Source organism: Puntigrus tetrazona, chromosome 18 (genome assembly GCF_018831695.1).
Source record: "Puntigrus tetrazona isolate hp1 chromosome 18, ASM1883169v1, whole genome shotgun sequence".
In the NCBI taxonomy this organism is placed as follows: Eukaryota; Metazoa; Chordata; class Actinopteri; order Cypriniformes; family Cyprinidae; genus Puntigrus; species Puntigrus tetrazona.
In genome coordinates, this window is record NC_056716.1 from 14,285,291 (window position 1) to 14,309,158 (window position 23,868).

General features: G+C 39.2%; 1 protein-coding gene across 9 annotated transcripts in view; it reads right to left on the reverse strand.

Annotated features, from left to right (window-relative positions):
- The window catches only part of kirrel3b (kirre like nephrin family adhesion molecule 3b), a 185,850-nt gene that overhangs the window by 60,341 nt on the left and 101,641 nt on the right, over positions 1-23,868 (reverse strand). For all 9 annotated transcript variants that reach the window (XM_043216636.1, XM_043216642.1, XM_043216637.1 and 6 more), the window contains exons 2-3: positions 8,851-9,000; positions 1,355-1,504 (exon numbers count right to left, since the gene is read on the reverse strand). In XM_043216636.1, coding sequence (XP_043072571.1) covers positions 1,355-1,504; positions 8,851-9,000 — 300 coding nt within the window. The remainder of the gene's footprint in view (positions 1-1,354; positions 1,505-8,850; positions 9,001-23,868) is intronic.

A 23,868-nucleotide genomic window follows, 5' to 3' on the forward strand; every position in this document is an offset into this window, starting at 1 on the left:
AAAATAATAATAACAATAAATATATATGATTTTTATCATTATATGATGAATGTTTACACACACTTTCAACACACATTTATGTTCAAACAACTTGTATAGTCGATTTTTGCATCAGATGACCCCGTTCAAATATATTACAATTCAGAATTAGATGTTTTTGCAGCTTAGTTTCTTTTTCACTGGGGAGGGAATTTTGCTTTGTTTTTAACTCAAAAGCTCAAGAGAATATGATAAAGCATGATATGATCCTTGTCTAGCCCCATGAAATTAACCAATGAATAGCCACAACCATCACAAAGCCACTAGCCCCTTGGTGACCAACTTGACAGGAAATTAAACTAAGCAGGAATGAACTTGAGGTTCTTGGTTTAGAGTTTGCGGTGGATAATTAGCGTTATCAGTGCCCACTGAGGCAGTTCTAAAGCAGTGCTAATTAAGGCCCAATTAATAATGACCACAGCAGGAGAGAATCATGATAAACAAAACAGCCCCTGCATCATCTCTTCCAATTCATTTCCACCAGTCATTTCACCAATCGCACAGATTTGGAAGCTGCTAGTATTGAATGATGTTCTGGTCATGAGGTGCTTCTGATACTGGTAGTAGTGGGACTTAGGTGACTGTTTGGCGCTTGTAATTAGCCAAGAAGTCATTTGTAAGAGAGAGCAACCTCAGACCGCATAATTTGTCTTGTTTCTTCCTCTAATTTCCCTCACTACATCCTCCCATGCAGGTCATTATTTTCACTTTTCATTAGTGGAGATCAATAAAGCAAATCACGTTCCAGTTAGCGAGCACATGTGCTTTGTCTCTTACCCCACAACTTCTATAACACCACCCCAAACCTGACCCCAGTTGTGCCCACTGGTGCAAACAAAGAGCTAAAATTTGCTGGGTGTGGGTGGTTGGTCTGTAGAGCAGATAAACCTACCAGGTGGCTGATTACAACCTCGGCACAGATAACACTGTTGCTGCCCAGTATCGCAGTAACAGCAAAGCTGAATAATAACCCAATAAAACTTAATTAAGATTCAATGACCTCTCTGGTTTAATAATGAAGACAGTGGGATTTGCAGCAGGAAATTAAAACTGAGAACTTATGGCACTGCAGGGGAGTTTGGTCAGTGAAAAATCTATTTTTAATACTGTACATTATTCTTCGTTGATCTCATCCTCAAGATTGGTCTTTATTCTGATTTTAATTTGTTGATGCAAGATTTTAAGAAATGAAATGCATTTTCTTTTAAGTTTCTCTTTAAACAGAGACTTTTGAGAAATTAAATAGGCTTTCTCTGGGAGGCATATCAATTCAAATGCTATCGGCAGGACATGTATACCTGCAGCTGCAACTTACCTAGCACAGTGAGTCGAGCTGGACGAGACCTCATGGCAGCCTGGATGGCCTGGCACTCGAACACGGCATCGTCCGTCAGCTCCACCCTCTGGATGCGAAGGTGGTGTTCGCCAGATCCGTGATCCCCGACCACAGCATAGCGAGGGTAACCTGGAAAACAGGGACGGGTTAATGCCCCGAGACTGTCAGTGACTGCTTTAAAAATGTGTTTTTTAAACGCTTCTGGGGAGATAAAATCCAGGGAAATTGTACCTTGTCGGTTTCAGAGCAGTACTAACTTAGCACCTGAATTAAAGTGGCTTTTTAGTCACTTCATGACAGTGTAAAGTAATCCTTGAATGCCACAGGGAGGTAGTGTTGGCGGCTGATGCAACGCTGGCTGTTTGTTAGCAACCGCCACGATATCAAAGGACATCAGTTGAATTTATTGTATATTATTTGTATATGAGATCTCTAGAAGGGATAATTAAGTTGAAGATTTTGTTCGCTTTCATGGATGTGTGAAAAACAATAAAAATAACCATTTCTTTTCTTAACAATTTCGTCTTGCATAATCCAAATGCTTTTCACTCTTTTTCTGCCAAGCAAAAAGATTAACGACTTGTGTCCCTCAGGACAGTATAAAAAAAAAAAAAACACACAATGTGAGGCAAGAATCGGTGCAAGAACATCTACTGTATGACCTTTCAAAAATGTACTAAAATAAATGATACATGAACAGATGTGTGATGCTTTCTAATGGTTAGGAGTGAGACTTTCTGCCAGTTGGAGTGAGACTCTGTGCCGGTCGGAGTGAGACTTACTGATGATTGAGGTGAGATGGTTGTTGATTGAGGTGAGGCAATCTGCTGGTTTTGCTATAATATGTTGAGCTGGTCCTCCGGCTTGCTGCTCTAGGTGTTAGCACTTAGTAAGCAGCACACAGAGCCAAGAAGATTGAGATGTGTTCCACCGATGCAGAGGAATGGTGATTTGCGGTTTAATAATACACTCAGCAGGATGTATTTCAGGGAAAACTGACTGTTTTACAACAGCAAGCAAATCCGGGGGCCTTTAAAACACATCAGCAGACTATTAGCCGGGAAATTTGCATAGGGAGCGAATGCTGAAGCTTGGTTTGTTAATATAGAAAATGTAAAGCAGGGGAGGAGTGGTGCGACTGCGGCGTACTTTGCGGTACATTTCCGCAACCTCTCTGTGTGAATGTCTTTGACAGATCTCAGGAGGCAAAATACTCCTAATTATGAGAGATTTGCAATTTACCGTGACACCCCTAAAAAGCACTGTCATTGCTGTTAGTGCAGTTTCTCTTTCCAAGTCAAGGCGGTAATTGATAGCTGATGGGCGATACGGATTTAATGGCGTCAGAAGCTGATCTCAGCGTATTTCTCTACAGAAGCAAGCTCCGTGCGTTTATCCCTCGATTTATTTCAATATAGCTTTTTATGTGGCTAAATTTACACCTTCAGAAGTGATCTGGCTTCCAGTTCCTGCTTCCAGTCTCCACGGAGTAGCCATTTGAATCTTTGCCAGTGAATGACCTGTGGCAGCATATTGATTTTTTACAGCATCCATCGATATGATTCATGTTCGCTCCAGAGAATTCTCTGTGACATAATCGTCATGCACCCTTGTGCTCTCGGGGCGCTCAACGCCAGCAAGTCCATTTTCTATTTAAAGTGTTGTTGGCTTCGAAAAGCCTATCTGCTTTTCAAACCGAAAGGTTTAGAACAGCATGTGTGTTTGTGGTTGATTGGGTTTATATAACTGACTCCACTTGTTTAGAGATGTATCACCCGTTGTCAAATTGAAAGGGCGTCCTGATATCACCTATATCTCTTCGAGTACTGTGTGGTACCTATTTCTGAGCTCTACCACGGGGCTATTACTGCAGCCATCATTGTAATCTACAGCAATGAGGCTTGAAAGAGGGATGTGCTTTAACATATTGCTGTAGAAAGGAGTGAAAAATAGACTGGACTGGACTAATGGCTTTTAAGTCCTTGAGCCTGGCTGTTGAAATCACTGTGCCAGAAAATGCCAATTATTGCCTGTTGCCTCATTGGATCCCATTCACTTTTAATAGACCATGAAGTGTCTCTCATTTTCCCTATTGAGGAGAGAGCAGCAGACGATTATGGTGCAATGTGTTTTATCTGCCCACATACAGCTTTTAATTTCTCTAAGTGAGTGGGAGACAGAAAAGAGGCAGGATAACCCAAAAAACAAACATTTAATAAGCCATCAAAACAGACTGTGCCCACATCCATTTAGCCGACTACTTTGGAAAGTTGTTTTGAAGGTCTTTCAAAAATATGGCGATATTTAATTTGTTAAGAAGCAAGGCTGTTATATAAAAAGAACATTTTAATGTTGACACTTGCCAATCATACCTATATTTGGCCTCACTTTTTTAGTTTGAGAAGGTAGAATTGTTTGCTTGTTTTGTATCCGTGCAGCTCAAGAACAAACAAACAGAAAAGAAAAATCCCAAATTATCCATTTAATATGTCACTTGTTTATTCTAGATGTCCAGAAAGATTAAATGGAGAGATTTTCACTTACATTAAGTCTCATGCTTTTAAAAGCGATCTCATCATATGCCTACTTGAGTTCAGAAACTCTTAAACTGGGATTTCAAAGTCTGTAATCAGAGTTTCATTATGAACTCAAGCCTTAATTCCACATATAAATATCCTAGTTATCATATCCACAATAAATATACTCTGCCAGGCAGCATGTTACAATTGTCTCATTTGTGGCAGTCTTAGAAATAAAAAGTTAAATGAAACCTTACTCAAAACTCCATTATGCATTCCAACTGAGCCACCTTTAGTAATATAATTAACCTTGGCAACTGTCGGCTTACAATTTAAGGTCTGTAATGTGAACATATAGCCAAATCAAGTGCTGTTTATTGTGGCAGCCAATCAAAGCAAGGGAAGCAGACTGAGTCATTTTAATGGCCATTGACTTGGTTCAATACTGTGTTTATTCCTGATGAGAGATTGATGGGTTTGTTGCAGGCGGCATCTATTGCCACTTAATGCCTAGCTACAAATCTTGAGGTCTTACTTCTCAGATGGATGCAGAGTATATGCACTGGCTTCTAATGTCATTACTAATTTATCAAGCACTATTAATTCACAGTAATGTGCAAAATCAACTTCTTCAATATGGCTTAGCATTGACTTACTAATGGAACTACAAGACACACGTTCTGCCGAAATGCACTACTTTGACCCGTATAAATATGCACGATATACACAAAATAAATTATATATAATAATGCGTTATAGACATTATTTGTGTAAGCAACATTAAAATTCATTCATTCATTCTCCTGCTTAGTGGCCCACTTCTCTCCACTGCTAACAGGGGAGTTACAAGTTACACAAAAAAACCCTCAATAAAAATCAAATAATACAATTTTAGGCTTCCTAGAATGCTTGAAGTAGGGATTTATTTCTAGCAGTGATCAAGAATAAAATATAGCTAGTCTTTGTGCAAGCCGACACCAGTCAAATAACAAACAATGATTAACTGTGATCTAGAGATTACATCCACCCACCTGTATCATTATCTGAGCCAGCCTTTGTATACAAATGCACTGCCTTATAAGCCCAAATATTGTGCCTATCAGAGATGTTCAGGATGATACTCATTTCATCTCTCCTCCGGACACCTCTTAGATTAATATATCATTATATTAATCACGCATGCTTCACCCAAGAAATGCACAGCAGAGGATGTCAGAGAGAAAAATGAAATAATTCTGTCATTGATCACAATGAATCCCTAAGACAACCCACGTCAAGCAAAGCAAACAATATAAAATAGCCCCATTAGAGTTAATGAATCCATCAGGACAGGAAAGGATTAGTCTTTATGTCAGATCGATGGAAGGGGGAAAGGACGTGAATGGAGACGTGACGCAGTGATTAATGGTCAGGGGAGTGAGCGAGTGTATCTGCCTAACGGCTTCAACCGAGGAGATGATTGAAGGAAAATGTGTTAATTACATACACAAATACAATTTTGTTCCATTTGGGTTGTTTCTGAAGATTCAGGGCACAAAGATTTCAATATATTTTGTAGAAAGCAGGGATGGTAAAGTGTGGTACTTAAGTTCCAAGTCAATACTAACCAACACGATTTAAAAAGGTTTAATGATACCAGAGAGCAAGGATAATTTACCCTCACATATACCTTAATTTACCTAAATCTTGCCTACTTGAGGTATGCGGTGTCCAAAAACAAATCTAAAAATACATTCAGCCAACTCTGAATATGTTTAAAAGGATGCCCATTTTCCTCCAGTTGGTATGATTCATTAGGGGTCTTCATGAAATGTTGGTAACATACTCTGGTTACAATTCCTCTGTGGTTGTGTAAAAAAACACCTTAAAAAATAAAGAAAAAAACAAATAAATTTATGGATTAAATTATATGGATTGTTATTGTAATATCCATGCCCACTGGATTCTTGTCAATAGGTTAAGTATGCGCTGATGGCTCTGAAGTAAACTAAACCTGGAACAGAAATTGCTTTGAAACAGGTTATGTTCAGAGAGTAAGTTGTTATGTGGTTACTTACATACACTGAAAGTTACCTTGAACTGAATATTGAATTTATTCACTTACTTATTCAATTATTTACCCTTAAACATACCTGGGTATTTCACATAACCTGCTTTCTGGAATTCCCCCGTTACCCTGATTGATGAGCAGCTGCTTTCAAATATTTGCATGACTATGGCGTAACCCCAGGTACTGTACATGGCGCCACATTCTCAGGTTACGACAAACACAGAAAGTTATTTTTTCCAAATAAAGCAATATTTTCCCAGGTAAAAGTCAGAACCTTGGGCATCATACGTCTCTGATCTTATTATGAAGTTGAAACAATGTCAATATTTAATTTAATTAAATTTTATAATTTTTTTAGCACTTAGAAATAGCACTTACTAATCTTTTAACATTGTTTGTTTAGCTTTATTAATAATTAGTATTAATGTTTCTCTAAACACAACCACTTTTTACTAAAAACTGGTATTGAGAATTCTGAAACTTTCTGGCATCGATATCAACTACTGAAAATTTGATCCTCATAGCAATGAACATTTGACATTGCTCTGTGACTATAGAGCTTCCTATAGATTTTTTTCTTTCTTTTTGCTCTCCCACAAAATGTTGGCTTTGAGCTGAGCAGCACAAATCCAAAAGCTACTGTTTGGATTACTGATGTGCCAAGAGTGTAAATAAAACAATGCGTCAAAATCAGAATCAGCATGCTGCTCGGCTCTTTACGTCCAAGATTGCTTGCGCCGTCTCCCTCTCTGTTTGGGTATTCACGTTTACACCAGCAATGCACACAATGCATATTCATGAATTTTATTTGTGTGTTTGTGACAGCCTTGAGCTGATGTCTTTAATTAGAACCACGAGCGAAAAAGGACTTCCACCAAGAATGGGGGGACCGATACGAATCAGGCTCTTTTGTCTGCTGATTTATTAAACATATTGTTTGCGATTTCTCATTTTAATCAATGTTCTCCCAAACTGAAACCGCACTGGATGAGACAAGCGTCTTCTATGAATAGCTGAGTAGGCTGATATTGAAATGTGTAGGGTTTGTATGAGCTGTTGTACTCGCCTCTTTTTTTTATGTGTGCAGCTGCTAGCTTGGAGTACATAGTCGTAGATGTGTCAATTTTCTTTATTGGACGCAGTGTTACTTGTTGACGCAGGCAAGACTGATAAAAGGAGCAGCTGTGCTGAGTTTTTTTTTTTTCTGTGAAGTGTCATTCATGTCAAAGCAGTGCACCTCCGCCCTTGTACCCGAAGCTTGCTTTTAAAGTGCTCTTTTGTCTAAAGCACGGGCTCTCGGCAACTCAAAGAAAAAAAATTACATGCCATAAAAAAAAAGAGAGAGCACAGAACTTCATTGAAATTCTTCATGAAGCGCTGGCCCTCTGAGCGCTGGCCCGCCATTGATCCGCATAAAGAGCTAGATGGGGCTGGCTCGCCTCGGATTGGGTCGGCCCTCGGCTCCCGGCCGTGACTGTTAAACTGCAGCTGATGTGCCGTTAAGTGCCGCTCTCTGTCTCTCTTCTCATAATCGTGAATCCCGCAAGCGCAGAACCTCTTCTCACCTCCCAACCCCAACCCCCGGCTTCAATTCACCCTCTCTTCCTCTTTGACCACTTTTAAAGCTCTTCTCCCAGTGTTTACACTGCCAGGGCCCGGCTCCCAGGAGCCTGATAATGACAAACTTGGGAGTGGAATGGATTTATCAGGGCTCAGTTGCCTATTGGGGTCTAATTAAAGGCCACTATCAGTGCTAAAATGGCACAGGGCAGCGGCCACTGAAGGTCAGAGGCAAATAGACCTGTGATCTCCAGTGGAATACATATTTAATTTTAAGGATAAGCTCAGCTACTGTTTTTAAAGAGACCAATTGGGTTTTACGTCATGCTTTGCACTGGAAATATCCCAGGATGCGAAGCAGAGCTACATCTGTGATAGGAAAATGGAGTAAAGCGTTGGTTTACCCTTTATGCTGCTCATCGAGTTTAGGGAATGGTGCTATAGCTTCGAGACTTTTGTTAATCTACACTATTCAAAATGATGCTTACACCTGCTCTTTTCCCATAATGATTTCATGCTCTGTAATCCAGGAAATCCAATGTAAATGTCATAAAGGGGGACCAACTGTTTCCGACCAACCTGAATATGAATATGAAGTTTGCGATGGTAAAAGTCTGTAGGCGGATGGAATGGGAATCCAATGGTTGTTAGCACGAATTAAGCAATCAACTTAGCCAAACAAGCAGCACTTTGCAAGTGGGGAAGAGCCACACATTTCACAAGCTATTAACCGTTAAAAGTACTTAAGAGGTTATATTTTAGTTGCTCTTGTCCTTCTACGCCTGACACCAATTGGACAGTTTTTAAAAAGCAATCACACCCTACAGCTTAAACTTGTGTACCAAAGTCAGCTTTAATTAGCAAAAGCCTTGTTTAAAACCAATTTGGTTATTTGAGAGGCAGATGAAGACTGGCTGCTAACTGAAGTGTAAAATTCTATCAAATTTGCTGGAGCTGTGGCTACTTTTTGCTTTTTACAGACTGATTAGAATAAAATGTTTACATTACAGCATGGCTTTTTTTGTACAGTTGATTAAATTAAATCATTGACTTCTATGTTGTGAAGCTAGTTAAGGTTGATTGACTATTACAGTCTCTTTAGCAATATTGTAAAGCTAGATGACCAGGATGTTTTTTTTTTTTTTTGTATAAATGGTTATGTCGACCAGCATGGTCTAAAGATGTGAATATCACTAGCTAGTCAAACAGTATAGTGAGGATGACTTCTAGTTAACCAACATAGTTTGTCAAGTTAAAATGGTTAAGCAGTTAGGAATTAAGAACCTTTATTGGGAAACCAGCATCAAAATCAAAACTTAAACTGGTAATGTTTTCACTGATGTTACCTATAAGTTCTCTCCCAACGCCCAAAGCGAGGCCATCTTTGATCCAGAGCACCACACCGTGGTAACCAGGGATGGAGCAGGGGAGTGTGACAGGCTGACCAGCCACAACTACCAAGTCTTGAGGCTGCTGCGAGAACATGGCATTCACACCTGAAACAAAAGAGACAGAAACTGAGACTTAAACTTTAATGTTTTAACTAACATTCCACTTTAATGCTTCACAGACATCCATTAAGAAGTGGTTTAATGTTACATGATCTAATTCAGAGAATTTATTCAATGAACAACTCTCAAGTACTCAAGTGTGATTAGCACGCAATGCTGAAGTGCACCAAGGGCCTCTCTTCAGCCTGTCAACACTGCATCTTTCACACAGAAAAATACCTAAAGCAAATGAAGTTGAACTCCATTAGAGATGAGTGGCCTGAAAAGGCTGTCAACAATAACCTCTTGAGAACCTCTTAAAGAAAGCTGTCACAGATACGAGAATATAGAAATAGAAGGAGAGGGGAAAAAACCTATGGTCTCATTGCATAAACGTACCTTTGTGCACCTTTTAGACCAACAAGTACATATCACTGCAGTTACTGAAAGAAATGAACACCGGAGGCAGTACAATTCTTACACATACCTTCATCCGCTTAATAAAATGTGCCAGGGTTCCTGTATTGAACCTGTGTTTTAGCAAGACTAAAAACTGTGGTGATGCACATAAAAATGGTAAAAATGGGGTTGCACAAGTACATGGAGATACATGTTTTTATAAGACCAGGCTGAAAAAAATGAAACCTTCAGAATCAGCAGTATTCCTGTATCTACCCACAGGTGGGCATGGAGATACCAGCACAAAGATACATGTCACTCGGGGGGTCCAGGTTTGACTGGTTAGCATTGACAGCTGGCCCCAAAGATTTCTGTCTCCAAAGGGAATCTAGTTAGAAGACAAATGTCTTGTATTTCAAACTCCAGTGGTACATATTGCATGTGCAGTCACAAACATGTACGCTCAAAAATACAATGGTTGACATCAGCTATCAATATTGCAATGAGCTGTCTCAGTGGAGAGATGACGAGTTTCTTGCTGGCAGTACTGTATAATGGGAGTCACACTGGCAGTCATGCTGAACTCTGCAGCTGTCCCTGATGTGCGCCTATCTAGAATTGGAGAAGATGGCTCATATTGCTCATTCCACTCTAAATCTCAGTGTACTGTTTAATCAATACTCATTTCTGTGGAACACTTACCACCCTCTCAGTTTCTTGACGCACTATATGTGTGCGTGTTTCAAACATAGTTATACTTTACCAAAAATGTTTTGCAAAAAATTGACTTTGAGAGATGTCTTTGGCTTGTACTGTAATATTCAACAAATATTTGAAAATGTAATATGATATTGCTAAAAACAAGGTCAAAACAGTATTTAAAATATCATGATAAGTCAGTGTAACCTTTTTTATTTTCAAATAATTTCAAATGTTAAAGTGGTTCATAAAAATGCTTCTGTTTCGTTTTTCCCACCAAAGTGTAATAGAGACGAGGTTAAAGTTTAGTGGATATTTGAGGTATATTTTGCTACTCTGCTTAACCTGTAAAATATTATTTATTGATTTATTTTCCTTTTGAAGCACTGCTTTTGTTAGCAATTCTGAATCTTTAGCAATGCATACAAAGAGAAAAAGCACTGAATTTTCTTTGCACGATCAATAGGTTAAATATATGTAACCAAGTTGCATATGCCAATTTATGCACACTTGTACACCATTTGGACATAATTGGCAGTTTTTAGTTAGTTATTTAGTGCCTCTTGGCTTGATAGCAGTTAAATAAATAAAAATTACGTCTTAAATATTTTCTGTTCCGCTCCGCCAAGCAGTTTTTTGAACACAAGAACATGCTGCATGTGAATGCACCCCAAGAAACATAAGCCTAATTCAGTATAATTATGCAGGTTTGAGGCTGATTCGTTCAGATGACCCACCGACAAGTCAATTATAAAAATATGTAATCTTGCACATTCCTTTTGGAGTTAGGGTCAGTATGTAGCAATTATCTTTATCTGAAAACAGCTGGGTGCTAATTCTCTGTTTAGTCAGCTATGGACACGTCTCTGCAGAGTGAGTATGTACTAATACCTATAAAATATGACATTTTCTAGATTAATGCTGAATTAAACACACAGGCAGAAAATAATTAATTGCCAGAATCTAGTAGGATGCCTTTAATGCTGCGAATTCCATGGATTAGTAAACAAATCAGTCATACCTCTGTCCTGCCTCCAGTAAAATGTGATGAATGGCTTGTTAAAAGCTAAACACGAGTCCACAGATTGATTTATACAAATTCTCCCTGGCGAAATCCAGCGTCTGCTGCTCCAACAAGCTATTATTAAATCAACAACTGCAAAGATGCACTATGAATTCTTATAAATATATTGGGCTGTTCATCTTTGAAGGCTAGCGGGCTTGCCTGGACACTGCGGCGTTTCTCATTCTGTCGTTTCCTGCGCTGCGAGCTGGATTATTTGAATGACTGTGTGTTTGCTGTGAAGTTCCTCTGTAGATGACTCAGGTAAGCTCGCAGAGACTGTAGACGGAGGAGTTTATCTCACTGCCGTGAATCGCAACAGACCTGATTCAGCCGAGAGACGTCAGGTGTTCACTTGCCTTGTCGCATTTATAGCGATAGACGAAAGTTGTGTCTTATTGTCTTGTCCATTCAGTGCAGTAATTGATTGACCCCTTCGTTGTTGCATGTTAACCCATGATTTTCTTCAATACACACCACCATCACAGATGAGTTTGATTAGGACAGGACTGATGCTCTTTGGACTTCCAGCACGTTTCTAATTATGATGACGACCGTTAATTATTTTTAATATGGCTAAAGGCTAATTGGAATACGTGATAGACTAGAGTAAATATAGTAGTAATGGAGAGACTGTTTTTCATTAATCTCATGACCTCTGAACTTTGCTGAAAGTTTTTAGTTTCGGTCTTCATTCCACAATCACAAATTTGTTTCTATTTTAGCAAGCCCACAGAGATAGAAAATAGTGTTTTTTATTGGATGACACATTGACAAGGTGTTTCCTCACCATAACTGTATATAGCATAGTGTAAGATTAAATGAATAAAAATAGGAAAGCACACAGTTCTAGCTTATTTGCAGCCCTTTAATAGTTAGCTACAGTAGCAACTCACGCAGTAAGTGCAATGAATTATTGTGTACTAACAATAGTCTCATAGCTGCTCTTTGACTTACAGTAAATGGCTAATTTGCTCAGAATCATTCAATAGCAGTCCTTTGACAATTATCATCATGATTAATACATTTATTAATACATCTATACTATTATAATGTTACAATGCCTAAATTATTTGCAGAAACATTCATTTAATTATAAGCACTTACTGCATGGGCAAAATTTTAATGTTCATGCATACTGTATTATTTATTTATTAGTCCTAATATATGGTGCAGTTCACTGAATGCTTTAGTTATGTTTTCTTATATTTTGCCTATTCATTTAAATTATCTTTCCACCTCTATGAATAATAATAAAAAACTATTTAATTATTTAATTGCATCCGAACACTCATATTGCTTGTAGATGTTACTACACTTAGGGTGAAGTGAATCTGTGGCAAACTGAATTGAATGGGTATGATTTGGAAAAACACACACATCTTAACAAAAGGTCTAACAGTTCATAACGCATATCAGAGCAAAAACCATGCACTGAGGTCAAAAGGTACTGCCTGAAGAGCTGAGAAACAGGTTTGCACCAAGTCACACATCTGTGGAAGAGTTCAGAAAAATAAATCTGCTTCACTGGAGGGTCACAGAAGCTTGTAGTCTTAATGGAAGAACTTTGAAACAACCAGGACTCTTCCTAGATCAAGCCTCGTGGCCAAACTGAGCAACTGATGGAAAAGAGCTTTGGTTACCGTGGTGACTAAGAACCTGATGGTCACTCTATTTGAGCTCCATGATCATAGGTGGAGATAGAAGAAATCCACGAAAGGACAAACATCAATGCAACACTTCATCAATCTGGACTTTATGGAGGTATGGGGAGACTCAATCCTCTCCTCCGTTAAGACACATGAAAACACACATGGAATTTGCAAAGAAGCACCTAAAGGACCCTCAACAACAAGATGCTCTGGTCTGATGAACCTCAATTCTAAGCATCATGTTTGAAGAAAAAAAAGCTGTGCTCATCACCTGCAGAATACCATCCCAAAACTAAAATGTGCTGGTAGCAGCCTCATGCTGGAGGGCTGTTTTTCAGTGGCAGAGACTGAGGGTCTCATCAGAGTAGAAGAAACACAAAATATAGAGAGAGCCTTAAAGGAAACCCAGTCCAATGCAATTAGAATCTCAGAAAATGACCATAAGCACACAGCAAGATTGGCAGTTTAACATAAAGCAGCGTAACAAAACATGAAAAAATGAAGGGAGAAATTAAAAATGAATAAGAATGTATTTGCAAGGCACGGTTTGTTGATTAACATTTTTCCCCCTAAACTACCAGAAGTAAAGGTACAAAGCTATCACTAGGGTGGTATCTTTTCTAAAGTTTGTACCTGAAGGGTCCATTCTGGTACCTTAAAGGTACAAATTAGTACATAAAGGGTACATTTCAGAACCTAATAGGTACAAAAGTCTACCTTTTGAAAAGGTAACACACCAGTGACAGCTTTTGTTAGTTTATTTCTGAGAGTGTAGACTAAAATTCCCAGGCTTTCGGTCACCTCAAACTTGACTGACAAACAACAGGACAAGTTGACTAACTACATTTAAAAGTAAAAATGGGACAGCTGACAAAATGAACTCTACTACTACTACAGTCTGGTCATTAATGGGAAGTGGAGGTCTGTCAGGGAGGTTAACATATCCCTCCCCGCGATCTATTTCCAGCACTGCACCACCTGGTGCGTCCACTCGGACAGCAAAACACAGGCCTGTTTTATTTCCTCCGAACCACCTCAAGCGGCAGGAAAACATATGTAGGTCAGTCAAGAGGGGGATGTAGAGAAATGGGTAAAGAATAGCTAGGGTTGAACTGGGGGCTTAAGTTCGCCCACTGCGGTGGAGGCATTTGCACGCTTTTTCGAGCTCGGCGACGCTTCGGTCACATCTGGCAGCGTTCTGCTTGGATGCTCAGGCAGCCGGCCTCGAAGCGGACCCTTCCTTCTTCTCCCCCTCATCTTCTCTGCGATGGAGACCGCCAGCTGCACAGGCAGCCGTGCGTGGAGACCAGTGAAGTAGAGGCAACAGATTCCTGCACTCTCCTTCATACAGCGCTACTGCTTTATAATACCCCATGATCAAGACAGCAAAGCTAGGTGAGGGGGAGACAATCGAACAATAACAAGCAGCGTCCGGTCAGGGCGAATGCAAACATCTTGCTGATTATGAATGATTAATGCTAATGCAGCAGTGTGGGCAGAAGGGACACTTACCCTCTGTATAACTGCTTTATTTAGTGTGAACGATAAACTATAGCGAGCTCTATTACTATTACTCAGTAGTTTAATATTAAAGGTTACAATTAAGAGCAGAGTACAAACCTATTTATTTGTAGATGTAATAATCTACAGTTCAAAAAACAAAACAAACAAAAAAAAGTCATTTTTATTAAACTACCACAACTAATACCGCTAAAGGTACAGACCACTGAACAAGTTGTAAGAACAAAACAAACAAAAAATAATTTAGGTTTTATTTATTCACATAATCATTTCCGAAGTCACGATTTAGCAAATGTGAAACTGCAAATGTGTCATTCATTTATTGATGAACAAAAGAGACATTAAAACACCGTGTGTTAATGGGAAAGTGTCTCCTTTGTGATCCAGTCAACCATTTCTGGCGCCATTTTAGTCACTTTTGCTGCGGTTACGGGTGATCGTCACGAACGGGATATGAGCTTGACTTCAGTTGCACGCTTATACAGGCAGTTTTCAAGCCACTGTCGAAAGCTGCTGCATGAACCGGACACTTCAAGTCTCACACCTATAAATAAACACGACTGTCACACTCTAACTCTGACAGTCATTATGCCGGTGGCATGCTATCTTTTGAAATGAAGGAAGATGGTCAGGTGTAGCATGTTGATATTCCAGGCATGTGTCCAGGATCTGTTTCTCCTGCAGGCAGTGCCTTGAGGGTCTCTCCTCCCTCCAGCTGCGTACAGACGCAGTTAAAAACGACCGTACTGTGTTCAACCCGAATGCTCTTAAAACTGAATCTCTTCACTTTCAGGTACAACTACACCGTTCAGGTTAACAAGTTTTGAGTGAATGGGGCGTCTGGACAGGAGTGCTTTTTTTCTTCACAAATTGCATCAAATTTGTCCTTGCCCTCCCAGGCTACATCACGGAGGTCACTTTGGTTTGGGTGATAGTAGTCTTGTATAGCTAGACATCCTAGAGCTGAGAGAAGGCAGCAAATCAGAGTGAAGCCCACTAGGTTGAGTTTTTTTGTGTGAAAAATGTGTCAGGGGACTGATCTGTAGGTCTGAGATAAAAAATTATAAATGATAGGATTTCAATTTATAAAGTAAACTTTGAGCATGTGATAACTGTAAAGAGATAATTACCGAATCATCTGTCGTGCATTTGTGATACATTGAACTATTTGTAATGAAAATATGGTGATACAATTATTTAATGTGAGAATATCATTACTTTTTGAATGTAAAGTAAGTGCTACGGAATGATGCAATAGCTTGAAAAGGCTATTTAGTTCAGCTTACTAGGATACTTTTTTTCTTCTTTTTGAGAATAAGTCTGTTCAGAATCCAATTAAATCAGAAGTTGTTTTGTCCTTGCAAAGCGTATTTAGCTTTTTTACTGACAACATTCGTGGGATATTTTTTAACAAATTTGTTGATGGAAATTTTGCTAGCGATACATTTTGATTTATCGAACCTGACAGTTTGATTTTGACGGACTTGGACAATTTCCGTCAATAGCGTTTAACCTAGGCCTTTACTTTTTAAGATCGCACTTGTGAATGGATTGCCACAAATTTACATCATATAGGGCGGTAAAGAGCGCTGTCCCTTTAAGAAAACAGAAGCGAGGTCGATTATGTTATTCCCCAGCAGGGAGTTAATTAGCATTCCTGCCTCCTGTAATATTAGTGATATGCCGTTGAGAGTGTAAAAAAAAAAACAGAATATCCAACTGTCGTAACCCCTTAACCACCAAAACAACATTATCTGAATGCCAGTGTATCAAGATTGAGTTGATTTAGCTTTGGCTGTTATAATGATGATGCAGAACAGATGGCATGGAAAGAGATGAGGCCACAGCAGGGGTGTTATTACCTCGCAGGTTAGTTCAGCTACAAAAATGTTGTTTGAAAAATTATTTATACAATTAAATATTGGATAATTATGAAGAGAATTTAATATAATTGCTGCTTGCACACACATATACGGGGTGTTGCACTCGGGAGAATTACCTCCTCTCTGTCTATCTAGATTACACTTATGTGTGTTTATAGTGATGTTTGTTGCCATTTTTAACATGTGCTTTAAGATACGACATGATTTTACTAATGCCAATGCAAATATATATTGCTATATTCTTTGTATTGCTGTTTATTTTATTTAGCAAATTGTATTAATTGGCCAGTGCTCATTTGTTTGTTTGTTGCTTATTTAACATGTTTCTTTACTTGTTGATTTATTGCAGTGTTAAGTAAAAGAGTACGCTATTTTTTTGTAAATATGGCTATGCATACGTCAACAAGCAAGTTTCAGAGATAAAGACAAACGTCTCATAAATCCAAACGTCATTTCCACAGCTTGCAGATTTAACCCACATACTCCAGAGATCCAGAGTTTCCATGTACTTCATTACTCTCAAACTGTATCCACGTCATCCTGTCATGTATTTTTATTTACTGCCACTTCTTTATTCTTGTCTCTTAAATCACCCTCCCGATCTTCGTTTCTCTCTTTATTTAGCAGAAATGATATACATCAGATTTACTACACAATTCAGTTCTCATACCCGAGGCCAAATATTCATATTTACAAATCGATATTATGAAAATCTAAACGGCTCAATCGGAATAAAAGCCCCAGTTGACATCTGTTATCCGATGCGTGTTTTCCCAGACTACAAAGTAAATGTGTTTAGCCAATCCCAGCAGCCTCCTCCCTCATTTTCGCTCTCCCTGTTCTGTTTGCACTTGTTCTTCACACCTTGACAAGGTTCAGCAGTCCCTTTAGACAGATTGGATTATGGGTATGCTTGTTTAAGTGAGGGGAATAGACAGACTCAAACTGATGAGCCAGGGATCATTATGGGCTCTGTAATGTTTTCATCTCACTCTGTGGTAATTTGTTTACCCTCCAACAGCGCTGGCAGTCCACAAACCCCTGCTCTATTTCATCTGGCAATAACAGAGATGTGACGGCCCGACGCTCTCAAAACTCACCCTCTGTGAATCATGACAAAAATTACTCTCAGGGCAGTATGGCATAGCCACTCGAAGAGACTAATCACTGACTCTACAACACCTCGGCTGGGAACACACACACACACACACACACACACACTCCTAATCAGAGAATATTACCTCTCACCGTCCATTCCCATATTCCCATTTCCTTCTAACCAGGAATTGTGTGTACGTTTAGAAGATGTGTCGGTGGAGTACTGAATCGGTAAGTATCTTAGGCTAATGTTGCAACCACAGATGTTTGTCTCCATTAAGAAAGTCTAATTAGGGATAGGAACTCAACGATTCCCATTCCCAAACTGTTCCGTTAACGAGTCTAATGAATAAACATTTGGTGATGAATGCATACAATTCTGTAACAAATTTGAGAAAGTTCTTGCAAAAGGTGTTCGCACAGACTTTTTAATGGCATTTCAGTCATTTTTGAGACAAGCGTAATCCAATAACCGGCCTTAATTATACACACTTAATAATTACTACCTAACAAGCAGTATATTTAATTTCTAAAATGTTTATCTTTATCTCACTGTTATTTTTACATTGCATCTGTTTGATTCTGTAAAACAAACTGGCTTATGAGATTCATTTAATTAGCAATTGCTAGCTGTGCAGTCTGTCTTTGAGTCACTTAAACTTGCTGAAAGCGACTATACTGGTTTTGTTGCATGTTTTTCTAACTAAAAAGAATGTGCTTAAAAGAGTCAGGAATCAAATTGCAGTGCTTGCACTATAGATTTTAAATTCTCTAAAATTTAAGGCCTGTAAGATAAATTTATTTAGGAATCAGGCTGCAGTAGTCACATCGTATGTTGTGTTTTTTTAATGAAAATTAACCAGTTTAGAACAGTTATTCATTCAGGAATTAGATTGCAATGTTACATTGTACACTTTGATTCGATACAAATAACTGGTATGGCATGATAATGTTAATGTATTTTTTCTTGGCAAAAAATATTTGTTATGGTGCTGCTGCTGGAAACAAGCACAGGAACTTGCTTCTGCCAATGCATACGGTAATATGGAGCTGTGAGTATTTAAGACATGCTGCTGCACAAATAAAATAATCCATAATAGATATATACAGGTGGACAGCTGGGGAAGGTGGAGGGTTACAGAGGGACGCACTGCAAATATTCAAGAGGATGCTAACCAGCCCCTTTGACTATGTTCACAATTGGCATATTTTTTGAAGCTGCCAGCATCTGTTTTACATTAGAATCCTACAGAGTAAACCATGTTTTCAAAAAAGTCCTCAGCGTTTTTTAAAACGCCACCGCTGGCATCTTTTTCTACAGCTCTGAGCGTCTTTTCGAGTTAAAAAAAGTTAAACAAAGTTGACCTGTGATCAAGCGACTAGCGAGATCTATCGTTTCCATAACAACAACAAAAATCGGAGAAGCTGCCCTAAGATAAACTGATCATACTGGTCTCGGTGCGCGAGAAACATTGTTGTGAATCTACATTTTCTTGGCAAGGGCCAACTTTTAATGCTTTCTTGACACTTCTGAAGCACACCGCGCAAGGCTACTGTTGCTATAGCAACAAAGGACGCTCTCAGCTGCTGATGTTGCCAGCATTTTATTTGTCTAAAAAAGCACTCGTAAACTTCAGAAAAGACGCCAAGTGTGAACGGAGCCTTAAGCGTAAAGAAGCAAACTGCATTGGAGTCAATCGGCTTGTGCCATTTAACATTGTGAATATTTTCAGTTATGTTAAGAACCAACCAGTCTGAATGAACAGAACTAGACAGAATTACTAGAAAATATATATTTGAGATGTAGTCACAAAGCATTTTTGCCTGTGTAAAGATGTAGTTGCGCCGTCCACCAGCAGGGGCTGACTGCTCATCACTGGCCCCACACTCTCTGTCACTGATATGGATTCACAGCATGATTAAGCTCCCTATCCATCAGCACCCATGGGCACACGCTGAACTGGAAGCCTTCATTTAGCCAATAGCATGAGAAGACCGTTTCCTAATCCTTGCTGTTTACCACCGGGACAGTATGCCGTAGCGCCTCTAGACTAATTAGAGAAGGCTAGAAATGAATAAATCTCAGCATTATTGTTTCTCTCTGTGCTGTCACACTAAACCTGGCTGAAATTAGGAATCACCATACACACCGCATTTGTCGGCTTTGTGTCCTTTGGCTCAAAGATGAAAAGCCCATCACGGAAGACAGATAGACAAATTAGACCAGCGGCAGACACGGTTTCAGTATGTACCTGCTGGCTCAGACTCAGTGTTATTTGAAGGCATAATAACAGGGACAGCCCTGCTGGAGCTCCGCTAATCCAGACCTGGGGACCCAGGCGAATGCAAACACAAATGGTGTCTGAGCCAAATGATGCTTAATTGAATTCTGCCTATTGGGCCGGAGCTGATGGCCAGATCAATCAGCGCCCTGCATCTCCCTCGCTGTAGCCGCTGAATCCTGCGTTTATCAGTGCATCATCCTGCCTGCATTTCTAATACCAATCACTTAAAGCTTAAACAGCCTTGTGGACGAGTTAATGGCTTTGACCTGTGAAACCATTTCCAGTGACCAGTGCCTCAGTTGCTAAATGTAAATAAACCTCTCCTCAGGCATGATAAAAAATACTATTTTCCATTACGATTGCTGGTCTGAAAGGAATAAATATATACAACCTATGGTGATATTACTAATTATAGTACTATGGCTGTGCCGTGGTATTAGATGTTATTACCATGGTACCGTATTCACATTCAATGGCATTTGATGGTAATTTAAAGCTTTTCAACAAATATAATGGTAATAAATTAGGCTATTAACTAAAAATAAATAAATAAGTTAATAAAATATTTGTTGACAAAGTACTAAAGTGACTTTATTATTTTATTATTTCTTCTAAACAAATGCAATGCAACATTTAAAGAGACTTATGCTTTGGGTGGGGTTGCCAATGCATTTTGGAAAAAAAAAAAAAATCTTTTCACAAGGTTTATGGATGTTTGCATTGAGTGAAAATGTAGACGTGTCTTTTATTCCTTGTGCGAAACAATACATCAAAAGCAAGTTTCACACATGGAAGAAAATGCCTCATCAATCTAAACGTCATATCCGTAGCTTATAGACTTAACCCCTCATACTCTACAGATCCAGAGTCTCCTTATTTTTCATTAATCTCAAACCGTATGCACATCATCCTGTCGTGTATTTTTATTTACTGCCACCCAGCACTTCTTTATTCATCTCTCTTAAATCACTCTCCCAACCTTGACCTGGATGTGTTTGCGAGGAAGAGCTTTATGTGATTGACAGGGAAGATTTATGCCCGCGTCCTTCCCCGTGGGGGACGGAGTTGTGCTTCTGGCCTTAGACGCTTCCCGCCAATCACTCATGGCCCTCGCTAATCTGCACACGGTATTCAGCTCCAAGGTGCAGGGCCTGATTGACGCTCTTAATTATCTGCTGTGCAATCACTAATTGGACAATGCAGCAGAAGTGTGGAGAGGATCAACAATTAATCAGCAGAACTGTGCTTTGAAAGCTTGAGCTATTATTGCTCACAGTCAGGATACATTATTTTTATTTTTTAAAGAGAAAGAATTTCAGCCTAGCCGTGTGGTTTGAGCTGCGGATTGATTTTGCATTCTGGAAACTGTCACGTGATTACATTTTTTGTAAAAGTAAACCGATAAATGCTGTAAGGTGTTTGTTTTTCTCAGCTAAACTCGATAATTCTGTCATTAATTACTCATGTCGTTTGTATGACTTTGTAGTGGATTTTTAACTGTGTAAATGCGATCCATATTGTGCAGAATTGTGCAAGTCCTTTGAAGGTCGGAGGTAGTAAAGTTAACCCCTCAGTGGAATGTAACATATAAACATAATTTAGATTTAATCTTCATGTTCGTCATCCAAAACAAACAAAAAAACACCATAAATGTGGTCCATATAGCTTGTGCTCTATAGTACTAGTTTTCAGAAGTTGCACCATAACTTCATGCCATTGAATCGTAAATCAGTAATCACTCATTTAGATGAGATCTAACTCAAAGTCTTGAACAAACAAATTCAAACATTTGATTTATCTTGATTTGGTTGTTGAGCTATTTTAAGACACAGAAAAGCATGGATTTGGAATAACAAAAGGTTGAGTAAATGTCAGAATTTATTTGTGGATGAACCATTTCTTGAAGCGAATTGTTTTAGTATTCAACTACTCTAAATGAAAAGTACAATAAATGACCCAAACACAGACAATTGTCATCTTCGCTAACTGTCCTGCATGCTCAGTGTAGCACCAAAGCACTGCTCCACATCCACACCTTGAAAATCTGCCAGAGATCTTTCCAGACCGATGAATGCATAATTCATATTGAATTTGGGGTCAGTGCTAAATGAATTGGTCTATAAGAGCTCATTCATTTCAGAGAAGGTGAGGGTTTATAGCTGGGTCACTGCCACCACGACAGATCAAATTCTATTAAAATGCTCATTCTGTGATTAGCTAAGAGTTTTTTTTTTACTGTGTGAAGGCGTGGAAAGTTGGCATTTCAAGATGCAAACAGACATACATTTATATGGAAAAGCAGAAAGTGAGAAGGAGGACAGTATGCACTTTTTTTGCCATTTCCGTGAGGACAGAAAGGGTAGAATTACATAAAAAGCAAAAAGGAATTACATCAAAAACTTGTTTTTCCTTTGTGCTTATGTGGAAAGATGACATTTCAAGATGCAAGTGCGTGAGAACAGACTTATGTTTGTGAGGACAATATGTACTCTCTTGCCATTTTCATGAATGTCTAAAGTGGACAAAATAAAGTGTTACCCATCAAACGCGTATGGAATTAAATTAAAAGCATCTGAAATTCTTCTTTATTCTACCTCATTAAAAGCTAGCGCTTCGACTCTTGCAGTCTAAACTATAAATCAGATGAGATGGACACAAGATTAAGACTAAAATGCGTTTAATTCACCGATATTTTTTTTTTTTTTATTATAAAGTTCTATTGCACCTGCAGGCGCAGCACCTGAACACGATGGAAGCGAGCTGCTCAAAAATCCAAATGGTGCTGACATCAAAAAGCAGATGGTAATTGCTTTCATCTCTATCCATCCGCTGACGTTTCTGGAACGTGTAAATTACATTTGATAGCGCAGAAGCGGTTTTGAAAAGGATGCCCATTAGGGGCCTTTACATGATGGTAAAAACCAGGAGAAATCATTATAGCGGAATTTGTTAAGTATGGAACAACCTGGTTGAAAGCGTGGGCTTCAATAGTCAGACGGCACAGGCTTTGAATGTCGTGCAGATTTCGTCCCTTTAAATTGCTGAGGGGTGGGAGTAGTCTGTAAGAGGTCTGAAAGGGCCCGATGAGCCCCTTGTCCTCCTGCGAATCATTAGAAGGATCGTGAAGACGGAACGCGTAAGTCTCCCTCGTAATAACTACGCACGCTTTATCACCATGTACACACAAGATCCTTCAGGCTCAGCTGGCTACCGCAGATTAATAGTCAAATAAACATTGCATGCTGACAGTGGATAATGTAAGATGAGGCTTTTGGGTGTGTGTGTGTGTGTGTGTGTGCACGGGTTTGTATCTGTTTGTGTCGACGGGGATTGTGCTCATCTTTCCACCAAATCTGAATGTACAAACTCATTTCCTGTCATGCATTCTCGAGTAAAAACAAATAAGCCAACACATGATGGGGCCGGTCTGGCTACAGCGCGATGGCTCCGGTTCTAATGAAGATTTGTCTGCTCTGCCGCAAACACACAGAGCAGTCAGAATAAACATCAGCAATGAAGCCAGCATATTTATACCCCAGTTGCACAAGGCATTAGACACAACAGGACAGCTGCGGGGCGAAATAAAGATGGATTGCATGTGATGATGGGCTCTAAAAATTATAAATGGCAGATAGAAGAGGCCTGGGGGTGTTGTGCTTTTCCCATAAGCCACTCGGAAAGAGACACGGGGGCATTCGCGGTGGCATCAACTATCATAAGCCTTTATTGAATCTTTTTTCTTTCTTTCCTTTTGGTCTGTCTTTCCTCCTGATCTCATCAAATCTTTCCAAAGACTGCTTCTAGGCTTCATAACCAGAGAACGGCGTAGTGTCATATGGCATCCGCAATTTTATTAATCCTGGTTTGTTCACTCTAGATGGGAAAGCTTTCGGAGATTCGCTCTGAATTTGGTGTTTCTGGCAACAAAGCGGCTGGCTTTTTCGTTTTCGCTTCTGGTGGGTCACTTTCATTTCATCGTAATAAATATAGGTCTGCATGGGAGAAAAGCATCGAGTGACCTTTTATGAAATAAACTGTTTAGTTTGTTGTTTCAGTTGTACAAGCGAAATGTTCATAATACAGGATGCACTAGGAAAAGCAAATACAATGAGGGTTAGTGGAATGGTGTCAGCGTACTAAAAACCCATTTGTTGTAAAATGCCGCAATGTAAAAAAAAAAGTTCAGAATTCAAATGTAACCTGCTCTCAAATGACCCTGGCGCTGATACTTTATTCACTCCCAGTTAACGAGATAAAAGAGCACTTTTGATGTT